The following is a 15,003-nucleotide window of genomic DNA, read 5'->3' on the forward strand; positions in this document are numbered from 1 at the left end:
CTTCACATGCCTTGAGAAGCCTTGGAAATAGGAGGGATTGGTGTGGATACAGCATCCTGGCAGCGCTGCAGCTGAGTGAGCAGCAGGAATAACCATGGAACTCAACTAGGAACTCTCACCTCACTTGAAATGTCTGAGTGTTCTCTCTGTTTTGAGCATCAAGGGCATCTTAACTGTTAGGCTGAACTTGGCTTTTTAATTTCTGGAGGTAGGGAAGAGGGATCTTGCCATTCAGAAGGAAAGTGGAGGACTGTGTTGGTACAGGAAATCTCACTGAGCTCACTGTGAAAACCAGGACTTGATTAGGACTGAACTCCCCTGTTTCCCTGCCACATCAAGTGTCCTCCTCTTCTGACAGGAAGTCTTCTTAACCATTGTTTCTTGTCCCTGTGCTGGGATTTTGCTTTTTCAAGGTGAATGGAAAGCTATGCCTTTGTGCCTCTTAGTTCAAGTTCCTCTTTGCTTAGTTGTCCCCATCCTTCTCTGGGTATGAGCCTTGGGAAAGGAGAACATGTGGTCTCCCTCCATCCAAAGTCTGGCACTCTTCAGCTCATCTTGGTGACCTCCTGCTCCCATCCATAGGGCTTTGGTGTTGATTTCCTTTCTCTGATTGCACAGGGAAGCAGAAAGCATTCCCTGACTCGTTTCCCAGGAGCCAGCAACAGCCCCATGCACGGCAGTGCAGCAGACAGTGCAGAGCAGCCAATTTGCAGTGTCAGAGGCAGCATCTTTTACCCAGACTGTGCTAAATCAGGGCCTTCTCGCTGTGCTTTGAAATGTTCCTGTTTCTTGCTCTGACAAACTAGCAGAGTTTGTATTGATCCGACGATGCAAAAAAGCACATAATGTGGGCTTCAGACACCTGGCGGAATAATAAAGCAGAAAGAAGGGAGGGCAGGACCATCATATTTTAGCTTATATCGAATAGGAAGCCTGTCTCTACCTTCTTTTCTTTTCTCTTGGAGAGCACTGTGCATTTCTAAGAGAAATGAAAAGCCTCATGGCTGGGGGAAGGAAATGCTTCCAACCTGTGGACCTGCTGAGCTTCAAGGGATGTTCATGAAATGCCTTTCAATTAGTCAACCACCATGTGCTGCATTTCAGAGCATTGCTTTATTCAGATATTTATTCATGTTCCCAGCTGTTTGCATTTGGGATTTCTTTTAGCAGTGAAAGCACTAAGGGGTTATGAAACTCTGGGCTGGAAAAGCATGGAGAGCTAAAGCTCCACACAGAAAACAAGTGCTTTGCTGAAACATTAAAACACAAAGTCAGACATCTCAGAAAATGTTCCCTCTTCCCCCTTTCACCTTCTTTTATTCATATTTCAACTTTGTTATAGCAAATGGAGCATAACACACGAAAGCTGGACTGTGTTCCCATCGCTGCCATCACCACAACAAACTCATTGCTTTATCTCTTGCCTTGGGTTAAGTCATATAAAAGCTGGAACATAAGTGCACATTCCCCATCTTGGAGATGCAGTGGATATGTGGCAGTAAGAGGATGAGGGAGATGTCAAAGCACAGCTCAGGCACTCAGAATTTTATCTGCCGGGGAAGCCCAGTGAAGGAAGCTTGCAGTTCCTTGTGCCTGCATGAACATGATCCACACGACTCTTGTTCCAAGCAGGAGAAACCATTGCAAAGCCCTTCTGTGAGCCTCTGGCGTAGCTTTACAGCTGAGCTGAAAGCTGTTTAACAGTGAAAAATCTCACTCACCAAGTAATACACCTTAGGAGAAACTATATTTTGCATAACATTTCTTACTGGAGGAAATTTTTGTAAGACAATTTACTGCCATGGCAGTAACTGGCTGACATTTATGAGAAGCCTTGTTTTACAAGGCTTTCCTTTGGCTGCAATGCCAGGGCTCCAGTTGTGTTGATGGAAGAAGAGAGGGAAAGCAATGTTATTTGGCATGCAGGATACTCAGAGACGTGCTGATGTGAATAACAAAAAGGGGTAAAATCTGCATGAATCACATGGGATTGTACCTTCCACAATTGTAAATTGTGCATAAGTTGAAGGGAAAAGCTCATTTTGACTAAAGTTTTCTCATAATACACTCTGCATCTTGCATGGCCAGCTTGAGGTTCAATAGAGTTGTTGAAACATTTGAATGTTTGCTTTGTGGACGGGGCTGGGAGCAGGGTAAGACTCACTCCAATCCAACCCTAAGGGGAGATGGATGTGGGACAGAGATGTCAAGAGGGAGGACAGAAGCACCCAGAAAAGGCTGATGGGCTCAGCAGGATGAGGATGATACTGCTGGAGATGGCTGAGGTTGCAGATCCCGCGGCAATGGCCACACGTCTGGATTCTTGAATGGGCAAAGTTGATGGAGGAGCATCCACCACTGCCTCCCAGATGCCAGCACATCCAGCCCCATCAGCCACAGGAGCACCCGATTTTAAACCCACAGAGCTGAAGCAGAAAGCTGAACTGTCCTCAGTTAACCCCCCAAGCACACTTCTCCCCACTCTCTGCAAGGCAGCTTTGCATCAGGGGCTCAGCTCAGCTGGCACTGGTGGGGAGAGGTGATGGATAAGGGCAGTAATGCCCAGGGTGCTGCGGCACTCATGTCTTCAGCAGTCTGTGACCCCCCTGCCAGGATCCTGTGGACCCTCTGCTCCCTTTTGGTGATGCTTTAGGACTCATCATGGCAAGCAACATTAATAAATTGAGCTGGGGATCCGTGCAAAGCACAGGAAGGTGCCTTTGTGGGGGTGGGTGGGTCCCTGGTGGTCTAAGCAGAGCTGTGAGACTATGCTGGATCTGTGCCAACATGGGTCGAGGTGTGCGTGAGTGTTGCAGGGCAAGCCCACACTGGTGGGGGTGCCTGTGTGCTGCCTAAGTCGTGCTGAGAAAGGGATTTCCAAGAGCCAAAGAGGCTTAAGGCGGCCCATATCCCATTAACAGATAGTGGGATTGTGCCTGTGCCTGAAGGGCTTTGTGGGACTAAGCTGAGATCTGTAACTCTGCAAAGCGAAGTTGCTCCTCGCTCACGGTGCTCTCTGCAAGAAAGGGCTTAATGCACTGTAAAGGGCTTCTCTCATATCACAGCTCATTTATTTCTTAGGGCCTCAATTGATGGACCTTGGAAATCTCATATAAGTCTTGTATATGTAATAATTTCATTGATATCATTTGCTAACTGCTGTAATAAACTGTGCTGGTATGGAAGCACCTTTGGACCAGTACAATGGTCACAAGTGGCTCCTGTGGTACATCTTAAATAGTATGCTCCAAGTAGGACAAGCCCATTTCAGGATTCAGGGCAAAGCAAACACCTGAGACCACTCCAGGGAACACCATCAGCACGGCCCAGGGAGGAGCCTGGCTCCTCAGTACCTGTGGCATGGCTGGATCACTGCTGTTGAGGGGCTTGGGGAAACTTGCCTGGATGTCTCCTCTGCCAGCTAAGCCAGCTGCAGAGCTGGAGGTTTCAGTATGAAATGTCAGGACTTCTGTGCTGCAATCCATCCTGTGCCCCCATTGTACATACTGGAACAACCTCCTCCTGGCAGCTGCATCCAAGCAGGCACCAGACACCGCTCCCTGACAGCTACCAGGGTGGCTGTTCTTTTTCTCCTTCCAGCCTTTTCTTTACCCTGGTGCCAAAAGATGGGGGACTAATTTAAAAAGAAATAAGTAAACACAAACCAAAAGGACTGCATCAAATGAAAGCCTCCAACTTGTGCTGGGGGAGACCAGCAGCCATGTGCTGAGCTGGAACACCAAGCACCCTGACACACGTTCCTCTTCTCTCTTGCAGATGACGGAGGGTCGCAGATGCCAAGTGCACCTTCTTGATGACAGGAAGCTGGAGCTCCTTGTTCAGGTAGGAACTGCATGTTTCACCATTTGATAGTTTGCTACAGCCACAGCTTTTCACAAGCGTAGGGAGAGAAAAGGGTTTTCAGCTGATTTTCTCAGCAGCTTCACACCGTGACTGCCTGCAGAGCTCAGGGAAGCTTCAGTAGTGCTGCCTGGGAAGGATCAGCAAAGGCATATCTGTGGGAAGGTCTAATTCAAGATATTTTTACTTTATTCTTTGGCAAAACTGTCCCAGTCCCTGCCAATGAGATAGAAAAGCACCACTGGTCATTTTTGACACTGTTATTATATCCCTTAACTATGTTTTTTGAGGCACTGCTTAGCTTTGAGAAATGGATTGCATCTGCTTAAAATACTTCCAGCTTCTCTGCTCGCCATCGTAAATTGCTGGGATTCAGTGCTGGGCTCCACACCTGCATTGGGAACGTGGTTGGCAGCAGAAGACATTGTGATGGTGCCACAGGCGGGCATTGCTTGTAGGCTCATGAGTCAAACACAAATATGTATTAAAATAAGTCCATGCTCCATCTGCCTTATTTTTTACTTTTGTAAAAAAAAAAGGAAGACTGGAAACAATGAGAGTCTGGTGGTGGCTTTGTAAGGATGGGCTGGTGAAAACTATAGCGTCCTACACTTTCCTGACAGTTTTGGCTCCTGTCTCAGAGATCCCCAACGGGTTAATAACAAGAATTAGAAGAATGTCTTTCCTTTTACAAAGGCTTCAGGCCAGCCACAGGCAGCCAAAGCAGCAGGAAATGAAACTTCCCATAGCACCCAAATGCCCTGGCTACAGCTGATAAGATGGGGGGCGGGGGCAGGATCCTACCCAGTACCGACAAACCTGAATGGGGATGGCTGAAGGCGACTTGAATTGCCGGAAGCACATTCAGCCTCGTTTTCTGTAAAGTTGCTTAAAAATACCATTACAAAATTGTTAATGGGTAATGGTTTTTGAGCACATAGTCATCTAGGAGGTGAAATCCCTCAGCTGCCCATGACACTTGGTGTGCTCAGAGAGCACCTGGATAACCATGAGTCAGGCCAGTGGTGGAAGGAGAACAGCTAAATCAGGATGACTAATTAAAACAATACACCATACCAATGGTCTCTGCATAGGCTGCACCGCATTCTCTGATGCTTTGCAGCTGGCTGAGGGGAAGTTTAGTCACCTTCATCACAAGGGCACAGGACTTGGCTTCCTATGTCATCTAAATGCGTTTTCTAATTTTTCTTAGTTCAATTAAAAATTAAAATGGACTATTGGAGAATATCTCTGCTAAAGTACTGCTCAGTATATTAATAATCACAGCTTAAAATATACTGCAGGAAATCTATGTGAGCTGCCCTGGCCAACCTACTTATTTGGGGTTTAATCAATGACAGTAAAAAACCACAGGAAGATGACAGCCAGGAAGCCTGGTCTGGGAAGATGTGTCCCCTTCCGAGGGAGCAGAAATGGTGTCACGTGATATTATGTTTTTTTAAGTGTTTGATCACACCTTCAACTCCTTGTAATCAATATGGGAAGCAAATTGCTCTGTAAATCACACTAACTAGTTTGCAAGTGACCCGTGGTTGAATTTTATTAGTACAACAAATCGTTTTGCTGTTTTCAAGTAATGTGTGAATGGGGAAAGCCAGGAGGGTGATGATGAAAAACTCATGGCCAGAAAAAGCACTAACCTCTGTTTCATGCAGTACTCAGATCTCTGAGCACCCCAGTGCCCCCATATGTACAGGAATGTCCACTGCAGCATCTCAGATGCTTTTCTGGCTTAATGACAATGCTGCTAGGTAGCTTGTACTCAGGGTGAAATCACCTTTAGGTGGAACAGATGAAGATAAAGTGGATGTTTTGGACTTGAGTATGTCTCCAGTATTAATACTCTTTGCAGATATGGGCACAACACTTCGGTTTGCCTGCTTTACAGGCAAAGCCACCAGCATTGGGGGGTCCTCGAGCTGCTCCACAGGGGCAGGAGTGGGCTGAGGTTGCCAAGATGAGCAGCTCTTTGTCCCAGCCAGTCCTCAGTGGGCTGGGCTCCCTCTGGGAGCAACATGTGCTTTGCTAGGGGAAATCTCACCAACTGACCCATATTGTTTGTGTCTTATAATGAGATTTCAGATGAAAGTTGTTTTGTAGGTTCTGAGTAGCGTTGTTTTTATTAATGTTACCTTATCTTGTAGCTGAATTGAATTAGAAGCTGTAAATAAAATGTTCATCCAAGCCCAAGCTTCTGGCTGTCACTTCAAAGCTGTATTTTTCCACGAGTGTCTTGTCACGGGCTGGAACAGAGGGCTGGTTTGCTGGGTTTTGCCATGAAAGAGGTTCCTCCATAACTTTGTTGGGCCTCAAGATCTGGATCTGCATTGGCTTGAATTGCTCAGGATTCAGTCTCTTAAATTCTCATGTGAAACTTCCTTCTTTTCACCAACCTCAACCTTTTTTGGAGGCTTTTCCCCTCCTACGGAAAGTTTAGGAAAGAGCACTGGGGATCAGTAGAACTGCTTTCTCTGCCACAGGTGAGATCAAAATAGCAGCCTAACCTGCATCTGGCTTTACATTGCCTTTCAGTGCTTGTGTGTGTGGTATTAGGTGCTCTGCCCAGTGGAGAGTTCAGGGGTCCTGCTGCTGTATTTTCATAGAATCACAGAATCATAGAAAGGTTTGGGTTGGAAGAGATCTTAAAAACCATCTAGTTCCACACCCCCTGCCATGGGCAAGCCACCTTTAACTAGAACTGAGTAAAGAATTTCTTCCTAGCATCTAATCTAAATCCCTCCTCTTTTTAGTTTAAAACAGTTCCTCCTTTTCCCATCTCTATCTGCCCATGGAAAAAGTAACTCTTCCTCTTTTTAATAAGACTCCTTTAAGTACTGGAAGGCTGCAATGGGGTCTCCCTGGAGTCTTCTCTTTTCCAGGCTGAACAACCCCAGCTCTCTCCTCTTTTCTTCATGGGAGAGATGTTCCAGCCCTCTGATCATCTTTGAGGTACTCCTTTTTGGTGTCGAAAAAAACCAGCAGAAGATGGTGGGTCTGATTGAAGGAGAGAGCTGGGTACCGCTCCCTCAAAAGGATGCAGGAGGGCTCCTGGAGCTTCTTGAAACAGCTTTGGCCAGTGATTCTGGGGAGCTGAAATTATTTCTCCTCCTGCCTCAAGTGCTGCTGGGCAAAACCGGATGCATCTGGGAACAATCAGGGTGTTTTCAAAAAAGCAGTGTATTAAGCAAATGTACTCCCTTTCTGTCTGTGAATTAGCTGTGATCAGACTCGGGGGTTTATGAATATGTCATTTGAAACATATCAATTGCTGAGTAATGAGGACCATACCCTGGGCTGCAGGAGGACAGGGAGTGGAATTGGTGCTTCTGCACACAGGAGTCACCAGTGGCTCAGCGTGACAGCTCTGCCAGGCCAGATTGAAATGTTTCGACACCACAAGTTCGCTCCCAAAACTGCAAAGACCCCTCTGACAGGCCACACAGCTATTGCCAGTGGGACCCACCAGGCACATAGGTTTTATTTTCATTCCCATACCCCAAAAGTGAGATTTTGGCTCTGAGGCAGCATTTATAACCCCTTCTGTGAATGTTGGCTTGCTTCAGTGTTGGCACAGAATGCAAGGGTTTGGGGTTACCATCATCTGAAAAGAGATCCTGGCTTTACTGAATCAAAGGGTCTTGACTGAAGTCTTTTCCTCCCAAGTTGAGCGGCTGCAGAGTGATGCAGCAGCTGCTAAGGAAAAGCAGAAACATAGGCTTTGCAGATAAAAGAAAAGCTTCCCCAATGTGTTTTGTCAGATAAATGCTGAAATTTAGAAGGGCTAATCATAAATGGAGACAGAGGAGGATCATATGGAAATCTCTTCCTGAGGGTCTGAAACTCAAAGGCTGTTTGACTTGGGATTAGGGAGAAGAGTTGTATTTGGTGTGTGTTTCATTTGATAAATGCCTGTTGAAGATCTGGGGTGTGTGGCAAGTTTACACAGTATGATTTTTTGACAGTTTTTTCTTTCTGAGCAGAAGCAGAGTGTGGCTCCTTGGATCTTAAGATCTGGGGGTTTTTTCCTTTCTGCTTGATGCATGTTTATTTTCTAGCACAGTTCTCTTTTTTTAAGTGTTTGGCTTCATCCAGCTGATCATTTTCAGCAAGCAAGAGCCTTTTCTTATTTCTGGAAAATGGATTGCCTCCATTCCCCACTCTCAGCCTCCCTCTCTGTTATATTGTTTCCCTGTGACCGTGTATCATTTGTCTGCTGCACATGAAAGGTTTGTGTTGCTTTATTTAAAGACTTCTGCATAATTGGCTATTCATTCCTTTTCATGTGGGTTTTATAAACATGGCTTTTTTTCTGGGATGGCTGAATCAGGCAGCCTGGCTTGATCCTGGCTCCTGCACCGGCTGGCGGTGCCTGTTATCTGACAGCAGCTCCAGCAACTGTCATCCAAAAGTGTTAAGCCTCCTAATTCTTTCTCTCTGGAGGAGCTATTGCAGAAATGGAGCTCATCCGAGGCTCATAGCAGAGCTGTCTGTGGGGTCTGGAGGCTCTGCAATTCGATTGTAGGAAATATCTGGGCAATTTGTTGCTAACCTTCTTCCCAGGAAGCACTGAGCCTGATTTGGAAGAGCCAGGGAGAAATGGGGAAGTCAGCACAACCCATAGGTGTTTTGGTGATTAACCCACCTATACGTACATGTTGACATTTCTTGAGTAACTCTTCTTGCAGCATTTCTATCTCCCAGCTGCCGTGCAAGTGCACCCAGAAACACGTTAGCAGTGATATGTGTACATGCACAGCCAAAATTAATGGGATGCACTGGACCTCCAGTGCCTTGCTCAAAACCAACTCTGCTTTGAGTGAGTCAGGAGTCTTTCAGGAGCCCAGGATTTGTTTCCAGTGCACTTGCCGTGGTTCAGCATCTCATCCCCAGGAGCCGCCTCCAAGCCAGACTGGGAGACGCTGGAGCTGTGAGCCAGAGCCAGGCTGGCAAAGTGCCCTGTGGGCTCCTGACTCACTGCCACACAGATGGATGTCACCAGCGTGGCTGTCCCAGTGGAGATGCTCCGTTTGGAGCACACCGGCGTCCCTCACTACTCTGGGATCAGCCTCACTAGCACCAGCCTAAGGCTCGGTGTCCTGGGGAAGCAATGGCATATTTTGAGAGCAATAGCTCCACTAATTATAGCTGGAGGGAGAAATAAAACGTTCTGCTCTCCTCCCAGGAATCTGTTATATTTTTTGCGGTATTTTCAGTACTGCTTGTGATCAAGAAATTGCAATCCATGGGGTTTTATCCATGTTTTGTTGCAATCTCCCTTCTGTATGCCAATGAGCAGGGTGGTTACCTGGGCTGGCATGGTGGGAAAACTGCAAGGGTTCCCCTTCAGGTGGTGCTGAGGCTGGCATCTGCCTATGTTGGGAGAAGCTGTCTAACTTTAGATACAGGTTTTGCATGAGGACCACAGCAATATATCCCATGCTCAGTGAGGGATAAACAAGCCCCAGGACGGTCTCAATCTCCCTGGGGAAGCCACAATAATTGCAGAAGAATGGGGTCCAGCCCTGCTCCACTGCCAAAACTGGGGATCCTTTTGGAAACATCAGCCCTGGGGCTGATGCAGAAATGCAGCCGTGCAGCCCTGACCGTAAATGGAGATGTTTGGGTGCCAGTAGCCGTCCTTGCCATGCAGGAGAGGCAGCCCCGGTCCCTGCAGCACACCAGGCTCTGCTCCAAAGGCGTTTTTAACTGTCCCTGTGGAAGGAGGGAGCAGCCAGTGGGCTGGGAGCGAGGAGGCAGGAGCGAGCACAAGGGTGAGTACCACCCTGCTGACCCCACTGCCCTCCCCTACACCCTTGCAGGAGTATCAGGTGAATATATTCTTGGAGTTGCCTATAGGGCATATCCTACTGGTCATGGAGATCTGGGATGGGCTGGTGATGATGCCCTTGGTGAGTGCCCAAGAAAGGATCCCTGCATCCCCTCAACCCACCCAGCCTCTCTACGCAGTGAAGCAGCTGAAAAATGTTCCTTCAGCTTCATACAAGGACTCAGAATTGACTTGATTTCTGTCCTCTGAGTGGCTCTCAAGGCTGTGGGTTGGTGTGTTGCTCCTCCAAAGAAACAAAGCATGTTTTGTGTAGGCAGACAAATAACTGGAGACGAGGCTGAACATGAGTGGAGTTTTCTACTAGGGATCTGGCAGGATCTAGTCCCTCACACTGAGAAAATGTGCAAACATTGGATTTGGATCATAATTTAAAATAAATTTGAGCTGAAGGGGGCTCAATTCTGCCTTTCAGAAAGGAGGCTTTATTTTCCCAAATTGCAGTGCTAGGACTTTGGTTTCTTTAGGAAATAAATCCTGATTTACTACAGAAAGAGTGGGACTGTAGTCCAGCTCAGCAAGTGTTTGCAAAATTGCAAAGGAGATGTTTTAACATCTTTGGCATTAAAAATTATGGAGCTCCAAAGCATTGGATCAACTCAGAAGGATCCTGCCAAGCACTGTCTGAAGTAGGATTCATATCACCGTGACAAAGCACACAATTGCCCCTTCACAGCCTGTGGCTCACGGCAGATGAAGAGTGTGAAGCCTCTCTCTTGACAGGAAAGATTTATCCTGGCCTTCCTGTGCTTCCCAGGTTCCTGTTTGAAACTTCTGATCATTTTGAGCACAGCTGCAAACTGCAGATACATGGCAGGGCTTGGTCACCATAGGATGGGGAGAGATGGAGGGGACATTGCTCTGCTAAAAGGGAGGTGGGAGCCCGGACTGGCAATTCATGTCTGTGCTCTCACTGAGCAACCAGTGAACAGTGAGTTAAGAGCTTTTCTGCTGAAAAGTTGTCTCTTCACAAAAAAAAAATATATATATTTAGTGCTTCTCCAAGGTAAATGTGGTGCTGGGAGTGTGGTGCTGGGAGCATTCCCAGTCCGCACCCCTCCTGCAGACACGGTGCACAATACCTAGATGTTGTCTTAGACCAGGTAAATGGGTAAATGAAAAATGGACCAGGAGAGCCAGGTGTGCTCCCAAATCCATCCTTCCAGCCTGCAAGGTGTGCCTGTGTTGAGCTGCTCTGCAAAGCCTCTCTAATCTCTCAAAAAGCACCCAGCACTGCTATCCATGGCCTACAGAGCTTATGGTGTCAGACTGGAGGGCTGTATCTTGGGGGTTCAGTTCTCAGCTTAGGCTCTGCTGAACCAAGAAGTCCACAGAAGTCAAGCCTCTAGGGGAGAGTGTTTGCTTGAAAAAGGAAATGGAAGAGCACAGGGGCAGAAAATAAAGAAATTTGATGTGCAGAGCTGGGGAATGAACAATTCAGCTTAAGAGCCAGAGGGATCTCAGGCAGGATGAAGGTGGCAAAGCAGATAATCTCAAGGTTGCCCTTGATTATGAGGGCAGAACTGAAAAGATTTGGGAGAGGAAGCAGAATTAGCATCTCAGGGGGAAATCCTGAGCCGGGTTCAGAAACTAGGGGTGAAGAGCCTCTGCTGTGCACCCTGGCTTGGCTCCATTAAGAGCAACAGAGTGGTGCTAGTCCAAGCTCAGCAGCTCCCAGGTCTGCTGGATGCTCCAGGCTCCCTGGAGCTCACCATGGGTGAGAATGGACATGGCCTCTGTGCTACAGAGAGCATTCCAGGGATGGAGCTTCCACAGGAGAACATTCCAACAAGGCAGCCTGTGCAGAGCAAGCTGGCAGGTAATGCACATCAGTGAGGGTCACAGGGAGCAGGATTTGAAGAGGTCAAGTAGGGTGCACAGCTGCAGGCAGGGATCAGCAGTGAGCCCAAACAGACAGAGAACACAGAGAGCCTCCAAGGGGATCTGCCATGCAGGAAGGTCAATCTGGTCAAGCAGCTCTAGAGAAAGCAGAGCTGTGTCTGGGAAAGGCAAGACTGGAAATTAATGAAACCCAGCAGGGATAGTTCAGCCCATCCAGATTCGTTCCTCAGCATAGGCATGGGAGGAGCACGAGCAGAAGCTGGGACAGGTGGAGGCAGGGGGCAACAGCCGCTGGGAGCAAAGCGTGTCGGGTCAGGACTGACCTTGCCGAGAGCAGAGGTACTCCTGTGTCTTGAGGAAGTTAATTGGAGGGGAGGATGCTTCCCTGGTACAGCAGTGCTGCACATTCCCTTCATTCTGAGCTGCCTGATGGCTTCTGAGGAATGCTTAGAGCTGGTTTTCCCCATGTGCCCCAAGACTGAACCTGAACCCTGCACGTGTGCCAGGTGCCACATGAGGAGCCTCAGGAAAAAGACTCCCACAGCAAAGTACTTACAGCCTCATAAGAAAATGAGCTGGGAATGGCAATCATTGCCCTCCACAGAGTGAAATGAGGGTGTGATTTCCAAAGGCCTGCATAATCAATATCCCTATTATCAGTCTTCCAGAATAAATTGCTTTTAAACTAATACAGGCTGGGGAGCTATCCATGAGCTGTCAGGAGAGAGATAAGCTGAAGACACATGTTTATTCATACTGCATATTCTGAAAGCAGGATGTTCTTTGCAGCTGGCTAAATGGGGGCGAAGATATTCAGCAATTTTTTGCAATTCTTCTGCTAAAATTTGTCAAATATCCTTAATTTTGAGCACACCTGGAACTTTTCAAACTTACGGGGGGAGCTGATGAAAATCCCACTAAAACATCTGGTGAAGGGAGAAAGTTATTTCCTTTCCTGTGAGGTAACTCCTGAAGTTTTGCAGAACATCAGCAATTTAAATTGTCCTGCTGACCTCCCACCACATACACCAATACAGGAATGGCACATCCAGCATCTAATGGGTCTGCTACAGAGAAAACATCTCACTCACAGTTACTTGGGAGAAATTCAGAAATCCACTATTGTTTCTGACTGGCTCAGCTGCTCTGTGGCTTCAGTGGAGCTTTTGTTCAGCCTGGACCAACCTGCCAGTGTCCAACAGTGGCTGTGAAATATGTCATTGTATCCCATGAGATGCTGCTCCAGCCATGGACAAGCCAGTGTCCCCCAGCCTTGCTTCCCCCACCCAGGGACAACTGCAGGATCTGCTCAGCCATGAGGCACCAACAAGGTTAACAGTGGAAATAAATTAAGTTTAGCAGCAGGACAATGAAGCTGAAATGCACAGAGCTCCTCCTGCTCTCTGCTGCTGCTCCTTCCCGGTGCAGTAGCCCTTGTACTGGTGCCACATCCCATCCCTTGCCTTCAGCCCCAGCTTGTCTGATGTGTTCCATGGCAGGCAGTGGTGAGATTAATCTCTTCTAACTTAAGGCATAAACAGTGTGGGTGTCTGTGCCTGAGCCATGATTTTAGAGATGATGGAGGGAAGAGGGCACTTGTAGGGCACAGCTGAGCTCATCCTAAAAGGGATCATCTGAAATGAGTCATGCCCCTTTCTCTCCTCAGTTGCAAAAAGACTCTGCAATCAGCTCTCTCATAGGTATTCACACTGTGGGTGGTTGTGTGTGGTCACATCAGTCCTGTTCTGGCTCCAGCTCCTCCTTTCATGTCCTCCTGGCTGGACAGGAAACCCAAGGAGATCAGAAAGTGCTAAATGTGGCACAAGACAGAATCTACCTCCTGGAAGGTAGTGGAAATAGAAAATTATTTTTTATAGCATGGTCTGAGCAAGCAATTTTGAAAAATAATAACAGATGTACCAGAGATGATTCCAGGAGATATTGAACAGTCCAGAGGAGTGTAGCTCAGGAGAAATGATGAATGAGGCAGCATAGCAGATTTGCTTTTGAGCAAGGTAAAAAAGGTGCATTTCCAATTGGAGCTAGCATTTCAGGATGGAACATTTCCCTTTATTGCTGCCATCAGGCTGTGCAGCACAAGTACGAGGTTGATAGTGAATGGGCGAGCAGCTTGATTGTCTAAGCTGCGTTACTCAGCTTATAGAAAATAGTTTTCTATTCCCTTTCCTTTTCAGCCTCAGTGGATGCAGCTTAGACAAAAGATCTCAACTTTCAACCAGAAGGCAATTCCTTCGGCACAGCACAGTGAGAGCTTTGGCCACAACTGAGGCTGCTGGGCTCAGGGGCATTGCACATAATGAGTAAAAAGGGTCTTGACTGTCTCGCTGGGAAATTATTTCCTTTCCCTTTCCCTTGCTGCAAGTAACCCAAAGCAGCAGCTGACCATGGCTGTGTGGTGTCAGGTGGGAACAGTTTGCCTGCAGCCACAGATTCAGGCCATGTAGTTTAGAGCAGCTCAAACCTGTGCTTAAACAGACACAGGTCTGAGCATCACACCTGACAATGGCACCGAGCGAAGCAAAGATGAGCTGGGTCTGGCACCAAGGTGCTACTAGCAAAGGCTGCTGGGGCTAGTTCAGCCCCCCTGTGGCACAGGAGGGAAAGTGGCACCTGTGACCACATAGAGGGGACAGGAGGCTTGGAATGGGCAGAACAGGCATGCAAGGACACCATGCTGCCCTTTCTGAGGGAGACCTGAGTGTTCCTCAACCCTGCTTACCCCACCTCTCCCTCTACAGTCCCAACCCATTCCCTCTGCTTTTGTCCAGGAGTGTGTTTTTTTAGGCCCATTCTCTCTGGAATGATGCAAAATGCCATCCTCAAGTGTTAGAGCAAATCTCCAACCCCCAACCCTTGCCATATTTCCAGTGTATGGCTTGTTGGTCCTTTCTCTCTCTATTTTGGGGAGGTGCCTGATCATGGGGAAACTTTGGGCACTGTGAAGTCAAAATGGATTTGTCTCTCTCTTTGGTGGATGATTTCCCTGATTTCCCTCCTCCCCCAGGGCTGCAGTAGCTTGCTGACAGCAGCACAGCCATGAGTTGGGTGCCTGGAGAAGGAGTGAGGCAGTCACTGCAAGCACAGAAAGGCTGCCTGTGGCACTTGTGTCGGTCACAATACTGGATATCATCAGAAAAACCATCAGCTTTTCTAATTTTCAGGACAAAGGAGATGGCTCTTGGCTTATAATTGGGTCATGCTTTAAAAAAACCTGCATGAGCTCATCATAAGCAACAAGCTGTACCCCTTCTCCCCTTATATTCCTGCCCCGACCTCTCCCAAAGAAGCAATCCTTTTGGATGAGAGGTTGTTAATACAGATAGGATGTCTTTTACTTTCCCATCTCTGTGCACTCAGACATGGCTCATTACTGTTATGTTTGAACGAAAACGCTTCTGTTATTACCTTTGCTG

At 47.5% G+C, this 15,003-nt stretch overlaps 1 protein-coding gene across 3 annotated transcripts in view; it reads left to right on the forward strand.

Moving 5' to 3' along the window:
• Nucleotides 1–15,003, forward strand: part of FRMD4A (FERM domain containing 4A) — a gene marked incomplete at both ends in the record, with an annotated part of 358,630 nt that overhangs the window by 227,055 nt on the left and 116,572 nt on the right. For all 3 annotated transcript variants that reach the window (XM_082280836.1, XM_082280835.1, XM_082280834.1), the window contains one exon: nucleotides 3,778–3,843. In XM_082280836.1, the coding sequence (XP_082136962.1) occupies nucleotides 3,778–3,843 (66 nt within the window). The remainder of the gene's footprint in view (nucleotides 1–3,777; nucleotides 3,844–15,003) is intronic.

Source organism: Coloeus monedula (assembly GCF_965178545.1).
Source record: "Coloeus monedula genome assembly, chromosome: 4".
NCBI lineage: Eukaryota > Metazoa > Chordata > Aves > Passeriformes > Corvidae > Coloeus > Coloeus monedula.